The sequence below is a fragment of the Tympanuchus pallidicinctus genome, unplaced genomic scaffold, assembly GCF_026119805.1.
Source record: "Tympanuchus pallidicinctus isolate F22 unplaced genomic scaffold, pur_lepc_1.0 scaffold1, whole genome shotgun sequence".
Classification (NCBI taxonomy): Eukaryota; Metazoa; Chordata; class Aves; order Galliformes; family Phasianidae; genus Tympanuchus; species Tympanuchus pallidicinctus.
In genome coordinates, this window is record NW_026294618.1 from 89,017,848 (window position 1) to 89,032,379 (window position 14,532).

General features: G+C 39.6%; 1 protein-coding gene across 1 annotated transcript in view; it reads right to left on the reverse strand.

The window, feature by feature from the left end:
- Positions 1-14,532, reverse strand: part of USH2A (usherin) — a 391,368-nt gene that overhangs the window by 24,726 nt on the left and 352,110 nt on the right. The window contains exons 62-63 of the mRNA XM_052681187.1: positions 3,021-3,248; positions 686-2,202 (exon numbers count right to left, since the gene is read on the reverse strand). Coding sequence (XP_052537147.1) covers positions 686-2,202; positions 3,021-3,248 — 1,745 coding nt within the window. The remainder of the gene's footprint in view (positions 1-685; positions 2,203-3,020; positions 3,249-14,532) is intronic.

Here is a 14,532-nt window from a genome sequence, read left to right on the forward strand (position 1 = left end):
TTCCTGTTAGAGATGATGTGGATATCATTTGAGAGCTGAGTCATCACTGACTTCACTCTATTACTCTTCTCTCTTTGGATTTAGATTAGTTAACATGTAAATAGTAGGCAGACTTATCAACCATGTAATACACACAAATTATGCCTACACAAATATATACGGAAAGGTCACGTAAATAATCAAGAATTAGCAGGGAAGACATTACTTCAGTATCAAGTGTGTTGCTTTCTTTTTTTGCAGCTGAGTCCTATATAAACACAAGTAGCTCTTTTTCAGTTCAAAGGAACAAGCACACTGCTGGTGTGACTTTGCAGATGCTCAGTTGTGCTGCAAATGGTCTAGGTGACAAGTTTTCTGCTTCCTCATCTTAACTTTGTCAGCTAAAGCCCTATTTATGCTTGAATGTAGACATCTTCCAAAAGATATACAAGAGTTCAGGTTCTGGAGTCTGTAGCAGAGTACTGAACCACCCTGTGTGTCAATTATAACCCAGGTCAACTCTATGCACTTCATCAAGATGATACATAGCTGGTGTTACTATAAATTAAAATATCTTGGCTTTATCATGTGCCTTTTAGGAATTAAAACCCATGGGTCTGACCAGCTGTTTAAAATAAAGAATTAATGCCAGTCTACTGATTCAACTTGTAGCATTCATTTAACAAACATAATTTTCCAGACTTACCAACTGTAGGGTTGTAGCCCTGCCACTATGAACGAACGTCTCACAAAGGAACTATGAGATGCATCAAAGTCAACATTTTTCTTTCCTGTTTCAGCAGGCTTGTGGATGGAGATTGTATAATTTTTAATGTCACCATTTACTTTGATAGGAGGATCCCAGGCCACCAAAATCTCCTTTGAGGACCATGCTTGCAACCTAGGAGGCAAAATCCCAGACGGAGCAGAGGGGTTGGTTTTTATCTGAGCCGATGGGCTAGTCACGCTCCCTTGACTGTTATTTGCAGTAACAGTGTAGCTGTACTCCATGCCTGGTGTTAAGGTGAAATCAAGGTAGCGAGTTTCCTGACCTGAGTAAACAAGAACATCATCCCTCCTTAGCTCGTAGCTTGTGATTTTACCATTGGGCTTAGCTGGACTTTTCCATGTGATCTCAATTGACTCTGAGCCCATGACAAGCAGCCTAGGAGCTTCCATATTTAATGGTGGAGCCTCCATGGTCATCACTGACTGGGCTGTGCTAGATGTGCAGCCCCCAGCAGTACAGGCAACCAATTCAAAATCATACTGTGTGTAAGGCTGCAGATCAGAAATCAACATTTGCAAGTTTTTGCCAGGATAATACTCTTCATTGTTTAATTTCAAAATGTACTTGGTGATATCTCCATTTTGTATTTGGGGAGGTGCCCAGGATGCATTAACCTGAGTGGAACTGACAGCCTGCAGAAATGGTGGATCCACTAACGCAGGAGCTGCTTCCAATGTTCGTATCGCAGCTGGTTCACTGGTAGAGCAGCCACCCATTGTACAGGCAACTATTGCATAACTGTACATCGAATAGGGTAGTAAGTCCTCATCCGTGTAGTTGAAGGTAGCTGCATCAAAGCTGAAAGGATAGAGAACATCATTTTTTAGCAGCCTGTATGATTGAAGAATACCATTGGGCTGTGCCGGCGCATCCCAAGAGACGAGCACCTTGCGAGGGTTAACTGATGCTAAGGATAACCTGGGGGCAGCGAGACCTTTTGGGGCAGTTTGACTGGTCATGGCTGCTGTCCAAGAGCTGTCAGCGTAGCCGGCTGCATTCCAGGTACGTATTTTGTATTCATACCTTGTCCATGGCTGCAAACCTTTATCATTGTATACAAATGTATTACTTTCAGTGTTGTATTCTGTGAAAACAATTTTCTCATCTTCCATTGTTGCTCTGTACCCTGCAGCATTTTCTTTTGTGCATCTGTGAATAACTTCATAGCGAATTATTTTTCCATTTGGATTAATTGGCTCCAACCAGCTCAGCTCAATGTTGGTAGCATTCACTGCCTGGATTATGGGTGCCATCTGAGACACTGGAGGTGCTTCATCTGTTCGAATGGGCTGGGGTGGGGAACGAGTGCAGCCTGCTGCATTACAAGCTTCCAGTAGTAGGGTATAGAGTGTGTATGGTTCAAGGCGCCTAAAGAGGAACTGGCGAGATAAACCACTGTACTCCAGGTTGTCATCACTGAAAATGTTGTAGGTCTAAGGAAAAAGAAAAAAGAAAGACTGAAAGGGAAAGAAGTCAGGATAAAAGGACAGAAATCTATAAATCAAAATGTTTGTAAACAAGCTATAGATGAGACACCTTAATCTTTGCAACAGAGTGAGGACCATCAACCAACTATCCAGTAGCTGACTTCCTTGATAGTAAAATCACCACACAAACAGAATCATTGATACAAAAATAACATTTTGATCCAATTTTCATGATTTTTTTTTTCATTTGGATTGCAGTAATAAATCATCTACTGACACTTTTCATTATGTTTGTTTGTTATCAAGTTTTATAACAAGCCTCTTATAGATTAGCACAAAGCTTCTTGCAGACTAACTCTAAACAAAACCATTTAAAAAAAAAAAAATCAAAAACTCCCCCTCCCACCCTCTCTCCTTTTGGGTAATTGATCTGTAATCAGTTGACAGAAGGCACAAATATCAGAACAACATTCTATCAAACCTAAAGTTTCTAAAAGTGCATTTTGGCAATGTCTAGAGTAAGGGGCTAAAGTTATTTAAGACAACGAGCTTTCATGCATAGCTTTCTGTCCATTAAATCAACGGTTTAGTTCACTGTAAATGAATTCCTGTGGTTGGGGCTAGCACAGGAGTGTTAATTCTCATTTGAATATAAGCACAAGCCATGACTGCACTCTTAGTGCCTTGTGCTTACGTAGGACTTCTGTCTTATTTTAAAGTATAATGCATTTGATTGAGTCTTTTCCAGCAAAAAATATTTGATATGCATCGTTTACCCTTTCTTTTTTTTTTTTGATCAAGCAAAATGTGAACACAGAGATTACCTTAATTACGCCATTGGGTTCAGAAGGCTCTGACCATTTCAACAACAAAGCTCTGCCGTTCTCTTTCTTTTCCACAGTGAAGTTGCTCAGGCCACTGGGTGAAGCTTCCAATGTGCGCACAGATGTCCAGGGGCTTGAAACCTGTCCGGCGTTGTTTACAGCTACGACATGGACATGATATGTTGTGAAAGGTTTCAATCCAAATAAATGAGCTTGATGCTTTCCTCCCTGAAGCAAGAATGCAGATGTTTGAGTTAGTTAAAAAAGTAATCAGCATCTGTGGTTTATGTCACTTGGAAAATGAGGTCTCAGCTCTGGGTCTCTTCTGACCGTTTTGCAGAATACTCCAGCTGGTTACCAGGATTTTTTCTGTGGATTTCCATGGCTGAATCTCAGAAATAAACTGTTAGGATTTTTTAAAAATATCAGTCAATATGGTGGAGTCTTTGGAGCTGATTTCTGGGTATGCACAGTCCAAACCATTTTCCTTTGTCCTATCACTATCTATTTGTGTAAAAAGATTATGGTGTTTTCAAGAGTGCAGTCCCATTTCATTACTGAAAACAAAATGCTTAAAAGTGGGATGAGAAAAACGGAGGGAGAGATGGAAAGAATAAACAGGATGTCCCTGGAGGCCAAGCAGAAGCCAAGGCTGGCTGGAAGGTATGTGGCTGTGCAGGGTATGGAGATGAGCCTTTTTGGAATGACTGGGGCTCACCCGTTGCCGAGGGACGTGCCAAGCAGAAGGGCCATGCAGGTGGATGAGGGCAGGCAGGCTACAGTGGACAGGAGGGACCACTGCACTGCCACTGCAGCTTGCCCCAAACAGCAGCTGACAGAGACCTAACCTTGCAGGACTGCAGCACAGCACAGCACTGCTTCTAGCAGCAATGGAAGGCAAGGTGCCTAACAAAGAAGGGGAGCAGCATGTTTCACTAAGAGACTCTTCAGACATGTTTCATCAGGAGAAGAAAGGGGATCACCAATGTATTAAATTCCATTCTTAGCAGTGCTTTTGCATTAGCTTTTCCAATACAAAGAACCCGAGCACAAGAATTCAGCTTCCTTTGCGTGGCAGTAAGCTGCAGCCAATTTCTCTCCTTCCATAAGTTGTATTAAGTTGTTAAATGCTAACACTTTCAATTGTTTAATATTTAAACATTTGTTAGGAGAACAGAATCAGAAACAAATTTTAAAGAAATATTAATTTCTTTTTTTTAAATATTAAAAGTTGGATCATCAATATTTCAGTAGTTATTTCCTCACAACAATGAGTTAGTCTTTTAGATAAATATAGCGCAGCGTTTGAGTTGACCATTATGAATATTAAATCTGAAGATGCCACAAGTACAGATTATAAACATACTTTTCTGATAAATGATTCCTTTTTCTGTTAAACAGGGCAAACACTAGCAAGATTAATAATGCAAAAAAGTATAATTCTTTGTTAGGAATTCCCAGGCATCGTTGCCAAAAAAGCATAAGCTCAAATGCAAATAGCAATCACCTCGAACAGATTATATATAAAAAAGCTCTGGCTGCTGCGGGACATTTAGAGATATCTTTTGTCATAAGAAATATGGAAAGCATGTGGGCTATAAAGCAAAAACATATGTATATTGTCAATAGCAGCACCTGTTCAATTACAGTTTATTTCAGTATGGAGAATTTTGTTCGGCCCCTAGATGGCAATACTATCAAACACTTTTTGTAACACGAGAGCTTAATGATTAACAACACGCGTTCAGTCATCCAACATACTCAAGGCAGCCATTAAAAAAATAACAAAACTGATTTCATTATAGATTCTTTTAATAAACATTTATGGCTTAGATCTTTGAAAGTGGAAGCGTTCATACTGCCATAGCCAAAAACCTATATGGCTGAATGCAGAATTATGAACTGCAGGTTAAAGAACACAGCTCAAATTGAAGTTCATGCTTAGCATAAGAATCTGGCATCAGAAATTATGTTGGCACAAAACATGATTAAAATTAGCTTTACAATTGGATGTGGTCTATATTAATAGTTTTTATGAGGACAGTTATCTATTAGGTTTTCAAAACAGAACTTTTAAAAGCCTAAAATTTACATTCCACGGTTTGGGGGTGGAGGAGGAAGGAAGGGAACAGACCGCATTAAATTACTGCCCCTGAACCGTTACACAGGGGCTCTCAGAAGGTACAAAAACATCATTACAAACACCATACAAAAAGTAATGGTTCTGCTTTCTTATCACCAGCGTGATCAGGGTGGGCTTTTGTGACAACAGTACTACAAAACACTTGATTATTTTTTTTTTAACCGAAAAATGGCATATTTTTCATCACCCTTGACAGTTTTTCCACTAAACCCCAAGATTTAATTATTTACAATCCTCACCACCCTTTGAAATGAAACAAGGCTGGAGGGATTTCCTTGCCTGCAGTTCGCTGTGTTCTCTGGAGACTGCTAAACCATTCCTTCCAGGGATGACTTTTATCCCTGGCTCCTACAGATACTTCTTGAACAGCAAACGGTTTACATGTATTTTTGTTTTGTTTGGTTTTGAAGTAAGCTCAGGGGATGCCCTCCCAGAAAATGAAGCCACACTTTCTCTCCCTGCACTGCTGCCATTGCCATCTGTGAATTTACTCAGCTCAGAGGTTGATCCTAAAAATGAGGATGGATAGCAGTCTCAGTGATTTATTTTAAGAATTATTTAATATCCTAGTTTAGAAAAACTGCCCTGCTGGAATGGTTAAATACAAATGGCAAACACACAGCTTGCAATGGATAGTATGGTAACCTTTGGCTTCAATGGACAACTGCTCTGTCTTAAACAGGCGCAGGATCACAATCCATGCATGGAATGTTCTCCCAGTCATTGTTTGCAAAGCCATGAACTCATATATCCCATGTTTACACACCGCTAACGGGCCAGATTTCATTTACCATTAAAAGTAAGCCAACAAAATAAAATTTTAATGCAAACATTAAGATATTCGTAGCTCAAGACTGACTGACCATGAAAGCTGATGGATTGCAGCCCCACGCCCTCCTTTCTGTGTCTCCTATTGCAAAGTAGACTCACTCATTCAGTGATTAAATTAAGAATAAACTAGCAAACAATGTGTGCTCACTCTCACACTCCTCCTGTAATGTCTATCCTTTTAAGGTAAACGCTGCAGACCCCGACAGGAGGTAGCTGTGTCAGCATCCCCATACTGCAGCCCAGAGCCACCTGCCAACCAGCCATTGCTTCAGGTAGCCCTGTCCCTTTCCTCTGACAGCACTGGCAGCATCGCCACTCTGAGATGCAGGGTAGCATCCCTGCTTTTGTTGTGCAAAAAGCTTTACACGCTGCCAGCAGAAGTGTAAGCTGTTAGCAGCAACAAATGCTCGGCTAATTCCACAGCTCCAACTGTAATTTAGGATAAAAGTTATTTAAAACAAAACCTTGTTTTAACACATTTTCAAAGCATAAAACAAGAGAGCACAAATCATGAATAATGTATCCATCGAGATTTGCTTCAGATTGCCTTTTTTGTTTGTTTATTTTTTAATTCATGAGCACAGAAGTCAGTTAAAGTCTGGGAACAAATGGGCACACTCTTTCATGCCTCTCAAAGGCAGTGATGGCTGGGATGCAAGGTGCTGGCCTTCCCCTTTTTCTCTCCAGGCATGGGCAAGGCTGTGCAGCTGTTGAGAGCCTGCTGGTTTTACATGCCTACCGTGATCGCTGCCAAAGACTTGAAGTGCCCCTAAGGTGACAACAGGATCAAGAGGTCTTTGTAAGTTGAAAATGATCAAAAATTAACATTGATCTGTAGCTGTCAATAATACTCTGTGCAAGTGGACTCCCCGCACAGATGTTTAACGTGCATAAAACTACACAACCTAGTCATCTTTTAATCTATCGATCTGATGAAGCAGTACTTTCCAGTGTTGCCACTCTGCACTTTTCCTCCTTTTTCAAGGCAGTTGAAAAAGTTGCCCAGTTGCCCAGGTCTCAGGGTGAGCTTAAAACACTATGGATACATCAGAACCCTGAACCCCTCAGGAGCCGCCCAACAGAGAGCTTCAGTACCTACTGCTGCTTCAGAGGTCATAGTCAACACTCAGTAAGTCACCATCCAGTCATGTTAAAGTGAGGCTCCAATTTCTTCTTTCTCCCTATCACCTCTTTGTACAGTAGTCCCTATTCAGCAGGTATCTTTGATATCTGATGAAAAAGCTGGCTCTTTTTTTTTTTTTTCTGTGAGACTCTGACTAAATATCAGAGAGGGCATCAGAGACAATCACACTGCTAATGGTAGTGGTTATTTCATATCCTCCAGACATACATGATCAGAAGGTAATTCTGTATGACATTCTCTTTTCTACAGAAGCACAGACACTGAACTCACCCTGGTCAAGGAGGAGGAAGCTATAGTCTCCTAGCTGTCAGAATATTATTCCAACCATCCTCCAGTGTCAGCTTTCAAAATTCCCCATCAAGGAAGGCACTTCCTCCACAAGTGACAGGAAAGCTGGGAATATTTGGGGTTTTACAAAGATCCTCATTTTGCCCTTACCTTTGACATTATTCACTTTGCCAGTCCCTTAGCTTTCCATTTTCTGCAAACACAGTAAGCACCTCCGCCTTAACAAAACTCTGATGTTCGTGTTTATTCCTCAGCAAACATCTTAGCCTCTGCCATCCCTCTCAAAATTGCACTGGGTTCATTTTCATATACAATCCCTAACTTATCCTTTGGGTTGCCTTCCTTCTCCAGCTTGTCTTATGCACATGGTTTCTTTTTCATTTTTAAAATCTACTCTATTCCTAAAGCCTTATGCTCAAATTCACAAGGATATAACTTACAGATACACAGGTAATCTATGACTCCATTCCTTCCTCTAGCAGTGTGGACTGGAATATAAATTATCCCCATGATGATACTGAAAAAACTCAAAGGTAAAGCAAATAGAAACCAAAGTATTACTCATTTTGCCAGAAATGATCTTGCCTAAAAGCAACCAGTTTTTCCCGTCCTACCAGAAATTGCTGTCGCACTATTTATTTTCCTCCCAATTTGAGTAAAAATTAATTTAATTCTAGAGTTTTCATTAGAACGTTTGGTATGTTTCACTTTTAAGATTTTACATTTTAAGAACTACTTTGCATTTCATTCTAGAAATTTAAAATTGCCTTTCAACCCAGACTTTTCTTTTTAAATTATTATTGCAGTGATTAATATTACCGAATAAGCCTTCAACAGCAGTGACATGTATTACACAACTGGTAATTTTTTTTTTTTTTATGGTATAATTTTTATGACACAACAACCAAATTGTAATAATAATAATAATAATAATAATAATAATAGCATTTAAATGTATGATTTTTTAAAGAAGAATTCATTTGCACACCTCTGCTCCACTCAGCACACAATGGAGACATTTCCTATGTGACTATTCCTACTGGAGCTTGTGGAACATGCTTTGTGAGAAACCTTTAGAAAAAGCAGCAATCTAAGGAGTTTAAAACGTTCTGCAAACTGCAACAATTAGTACCTGATCTACAAGTATCGCATTGCAATTCATTTTTCTCCTTCCTGGCAGAGCATGTGAGGAACTGTGAACTGCATGCAGCTGAATCTGTCGAGTGGGGCTAGTGCACATTTTCACAGCAGTCAGCTTTCCTTCCTGGCACACCTGGGCATCTGGGGACCTGCTGCAGCCTCAGCAGGAGCCTCGGTCCCCAGCTTTGATTGGAAGACAAAGAAGCACAAAGGAAGAGAAGAGGCATGGAGCAGCAAAACGGCACCAAGCACACTAAGCCAGCTGCCTTCAGTCACTCTGCTGGCTTTTGGGAGCAAGTATGCTCTTAAACAGCAATGCAGCACCGGTAAAACTTTTAAAATTCCTTCTGGAGTGAAGTCAATACCTCAGTACCCCTTTCTGTACCACTTCTGTAAGGTTTTCTTTTTTAACATAACATCATATTTAAAATTCATCTAACATCATCGAGTGCCACGTATTTGCAGCTGTATTATTTGTCTAATTTGTGCTAAGAATCACTGAAATCCAAAAAGAGATTTTTCTGCATCACTAAATAAATCAGATAAACCAAAATATCAGTGACATGACATTCCACTATAGACACCATCTAGAGGACGATGTCAACATGTTTTCTTAACATTAATATTTTATCTCTTACAACACTCACAAGACCTACTCTATAATTAACCGTAGTTTCTCACCTTTGATTTTTCTTCCACGTTTTTTTTTTCACTTTTAACCAGGTATTTTATTCCTCACCATGAGAAAGGGATGGAGATGAAAGGGTAAAAAACCAGATACCTGACAGGACTGATTTCTCCAAACTTAGGTTTGGTCAGTTCAAATCTGCCTTCCTTACTTCATCTGAACAAGACTTTTCACTTTAAATAGTAATTTTGGATATGATGAGCTGGATTAACTCTTCAAAATAAGAAATGCGGAATATGGTGCAAAAAGTTTAATAATAGTATAGTATAGTATAGGGATAGTATTGAGGTATGAGATATAGTACCTGAAGCCCAGTGAAAAACAATTACATGCCCTCCTTGGTAAAAAAAGAAAACACATATATTGTATGCTCTGGAGTTGAGCTGAGTGGGGAACGCATTGTGGAGAGCTGATGGGAGAAATGGCAAAGATTACTAGGTATATGAAATATAATACAAGAAAGGGAGCTGTTGGAGAGGGTCCTGAGGAGGACCACAAAGATGATCAGAGGACTGGAGCACCTCCCCTATGAAGACAGGCTGAGAAAGTTGAAGAGAAGGCTGCGGGATGACCTAATTGCAGTCTTTCAGTTCCTAAAGGGAACCTATAAACAGGAGGGGAGCCAACTCTTTACCAGGGGACAATGGCAGGACAAGGGGAAATGGTTTTAAGTTGAAGGAGGGAAGATTTAGGTTGGATATTGGGGATATTCTTTACCAGGAGAATAGAGAGGTGTTGGAACAGGTTGCCCAGAGAGACAGTGGATGCCCTGTCCCTGGAGGTGTTCAAGGCCAGGTTGGATGGGGCACTGGGCAGCCTGGTTTACTATGAGATATGGAGGTTCTGTGGCTGGGGGGGGGACTTAATTGAGATCTCTTCCAGCCCAAGTCATTCTATGATTCTACGAAATCCAGAACTGCATTAAGGTAGCACTATGTCCTCCAGCAGTGAGTTCACTGAGATGCTGCAGATATGTTGAGTACACCTTGGTCACAAGGGGAAGCAGAATGTCCTGTTGGGTTCAGGAGGAGGTATGTCCGAGAGAAGCTGAAGGGCCAGCAAAGGCAAGTGCAAGTTCTGGCTGCGGTTTGCATCTCTGCAGTTGCAACTAATGCACTCGCACAGCCAAACTCCAGGAATATGCTTACAAGCGCTACAGGTAGTTTTCTACCACAGCACAGTAGATGATGATGAGATGGCTAGAGCCTAAAGGCTCAAATCTGCGCGTGGTAGGGGGCACGTACTTTAATATGAAGCACTAGGAGCTTAATGTCATATTTTTCTTAATGTCATAAACCATATTTTCCATTTGATGTATTGGCTGATGGCCAGCCAGAGTGATGCTTTTGACAGAACAAACACAACAGAGAATGCCACATCAGGGCTGCTGGTGTCTTCTCAGCCTCATACCCTTTTTTCTAATAATGTCCAGAATGACAGGTGTTGTGAAGAAGAACATCTATAGTTTTAAGCCAGTGCAACAGAACTATGAATACTTTTGTTGTTATCCATACAAAAAAAAGTAATTTATACACTAGAACTTTTCATCTCAAGGTATCTTGTGGCAATCAGTTTTGCCTTGTTATAGAGAGACAATGTTTTTGTTATCAGATGTTCTGCCTTTTGATTTTTATCTGAAATGTTTACTATCGAGGCATTCACACTGACTACAGATATTTGTGCCACAAGCCTTCCTCAGCTCTTTACAAATTATATCACATATGATATTGTGAAGAAAAGTGGTTCTGGACTCCTTAAAACTTTTCTCATCTAATATTAAGTGACTCAGGCAATATAGCACAAGGCCTTAATGTTATGTAAAATTTGAAAAAAAAGTAGTTTTGTTATGATTTTGCTGTGTGGGGCTTGTATAGGTGCATAAGATACATGTGATGTATAGCATTTTCCTGATAAAAACAGTTATTTAGAATTTTCGTCTTTGCACAGCTCAACAGTCATAATGGGGAAAAAGAAATGAAAAGAGAAAAAAAAAACACACACAAATAACAGTTTGAGGAAAATCCTTAAGGGGATTTGTACAAGGACAACCTGAATTCTAACAAAGATTGCAGGTGAACTTCCACATCAGTTTTCTTGAAAATGCCATTGAATGTCAGTTGTGCTCCATAAAATTAAGACTTTGCAGTTATATATGACTCTTCATCCTAGGATCTCACATCATGCTACAAGCATTAATTAATTAAGTCTCAGAATATCCCCCCGTGTTACTTTGTGCAGCTTCAGGAAACTATCATGATTGTTTTAGATCCCATTTTACACAGGTAAAATAGACGTGCCATATTACTGTTAAGTGCAGGCTTATTTTATTCCCTTTTCCCAATCATTCTGAGTCCTTGTCTCATTCACCCAACACTTGCAAAAAGAGCAGTTCTAACTGCTGCTAAGTAGAGGAAGATAACACAGCCTCAAGGCAATTCACAGCTTTAAATCCCTGCTTTCTGCCAACACAATGGAAAATAAAGGCAACGTTTTAAAGGAGACTAAAAGGTTTTTTGCTTCCCACCGTTTTATTCTCTCTTTTTTTTTTTTCTCTGCCCTGCACCAGGCAGTCCTTGCTTTTCATTCAAACTTTGTCTGCTATGTGTGTAATCACTTCTGAGAGATATTAAAAGTATAAACAATGTACTTAGTGCTACATTATAAAGGCCAACATTTAATCTTACCATTTGTAAATTTGACTGTTTATTTTAAGAAGTGATAGGCATAAATGCACACAAGGCCCTACCTCTTGAAAAGCTTTCCTTCAAGTCAATATACGGCTATTTCATTACTTCCCTTACATTTTACACTTCCTATGTGAAAATACCTGTTCCGCAGACAGCTTGGGAAAGGAGGAACCCAGCTGTGCTAATCGAGACCAGAAAAATAGGAAGCACTCTGCACCCCTTAGCACACCTAGCAGAAGGCTTGTGTGAACAGGGATGCCTGCTTTCTCTTTTGTAGTCAGCTCAGTCCATCTTTTGAACACTGGCAGAGGATATCAATTAGATATATGGACCCACATGAGTCATCAAGTCCTCCCCATGGCTCCACACAGGACCATTCAAAATGGAAACCAGATCTATTCCACAGCTTCCCTTGAAATACAGAAGTTTCAGCAGCAGTTTGACATCTTCCTTCCAACAGCTACAGGAAGTTTGGAGGAGGAGATTGCTAGAAGGCATCCCTGCCCTTGCTAGTTGAAAGCCTCAACAAAAAGCTTGAAAAGCCTGAGACCAACGGTAAGTGAAGCAAAGAATTTTGTTTTCTTTTTGTGACTACCATGGGCTGTGCTGCTGACAACACTAATCAGGTTCAATGCATATTCATTACACATTATTGTGTCTCTCAGCAGCTATGCAATTTCAAGACTTAGAATTAACTATATCAAGAGAAGAGTTTAAATGATGGCAGCAAGAGGGAAGCAGCAGTTTTATGAAGTAACAGGAAGAGAGGCTGCTTGCAGGTTTAATTTCTTGAAACCAAGTGAGCCTGGTGGACAGATGATGTTCCAGACAGATCTTAGGACTGTACTTAGACCTCCTAAGGCACATAGACTGATGCTGAATTCACACACCTACTCACAAAAGCAGACAGATAAATCTGCTACAGTGTAAACCGGAAAAGAAGCTAGTTGGCATCACTTTTAAACATTAATACATGAATAAAACACAATCCCTATTAATGACTTCTCATGCATGTATACACTAGTCTCCTCCAGTATGGCTTGGCCTTCCCAATGCCAGACTTTGACCAAAAGAGAAGAACCTCTGAGCTTTGACTTGCACTAGCAAGATGCACTTGTCAGGGAAGAGATGCAGGATGTAACTATGGAATGATTACTTTAAAACAGTAAAAACATAGCAAGATTCATTTAGATTCTTCACTTTCCTTGGAAAATTAAGTTATCTGGGGAATTTAAATAAATCACAAAGTCAATACATATATAGTTAAGCCCAGTACAAAACAAATCCCGCAGGCTTCAGAATTGAGAATGTCTTTAGAACACATTATTGACTCCAGTATAATAACTTGTAAATCGACTAGTTTCACCTTATCATATATTGATCAGATGCACGTATGTGTTATAAATGTGCAATCCAAAAAAGAAATTACTAGAGCCTAATAATTTGGATCCAGATATGTTGTAGCTTCTGCATTTAGACATGAAACTTGCATAGCTAGCATCTCCCATATCTCTCTGTAGCTTGTGCAAAGAGAGAAGTTCCTCCAAAGGGAAATACTATACTTACGTTTAGCTTCTGTTCTGAAAAGCCCTACAGAAACCCTCACTATCAAAACAGATTAGACAGACTAGCCTACTTTAGCCATCTAAAATAAATTTCTAGAATTTCTAGAGATTATGATAAAACTGACCACAGCCCTATTCCTCATTCTCCCTAAATTTGGAGGGGCAGCAGGCCGAAGAACTAGGAATGAATTTGAACCCGAGAAGAAGGGACAGAGTAGGAGGAAAGGTCTTTTTATTTTTATTTTTATTTTTATTTCTCAGTATCCTCCTGTGTTAGTAATTGACAATAAATTAAATGAACCTTCCCCAAGTCAAGTCTGTTTTTTTACACGAGGGCATTTGGTGAGCAATCCCCCATCATAATATAGACCCACAAGTTTCTTCATCATATGTTCTGCTCCTGTCCTGTGGTTTAAAACTTCCATTAATAGCCTTCAAAATACATATAACTATATGAACTTGTTAACAAAAGGAATGAAAGTGTTTGATGCATGGCAAGAAAGTCAGAAAAATGCATTATACTGTAGAGCTGTTGCAAATTGTCTCAGCAATGTTCTATTCTAAACCTACATCTCAACTCTGTCCTCAAAGGATGCTCTGTACTGAGCTTGAAACTAGCTAGAAATAAAACCACATTGTTACTTGGTGGAAAAGAGGATGTTTTTCTCATTTTCTCTGTCTCTTGTCAGTCCTTTTAGGCCAAGGCTTTCAAGTAACATTAAGCATAGCACTTAAATGTGTCACTGTCTTATGCTACAACTGTAGCACATGATGGTAGATCCTGGGTCTAGCATTTCTAGCGTAGACTAGCATTAAAGAATATCTAAATTATCATCTGACTTGAACCCTTGAAGAGAAAACAATAATTTTATGATTCCATAATGATAAGACTAATACTTCAAGTGTGAAAAGATGGCTTCCAGATTTCTCATTAATTCTTTTTTAAAGCGTGTTGAATTAGAAGAGCTCTGCAAAGTTTTAGTAAAAAGTAAGGTTTTCTTTATAGCAAAAATACAGAATACCGCT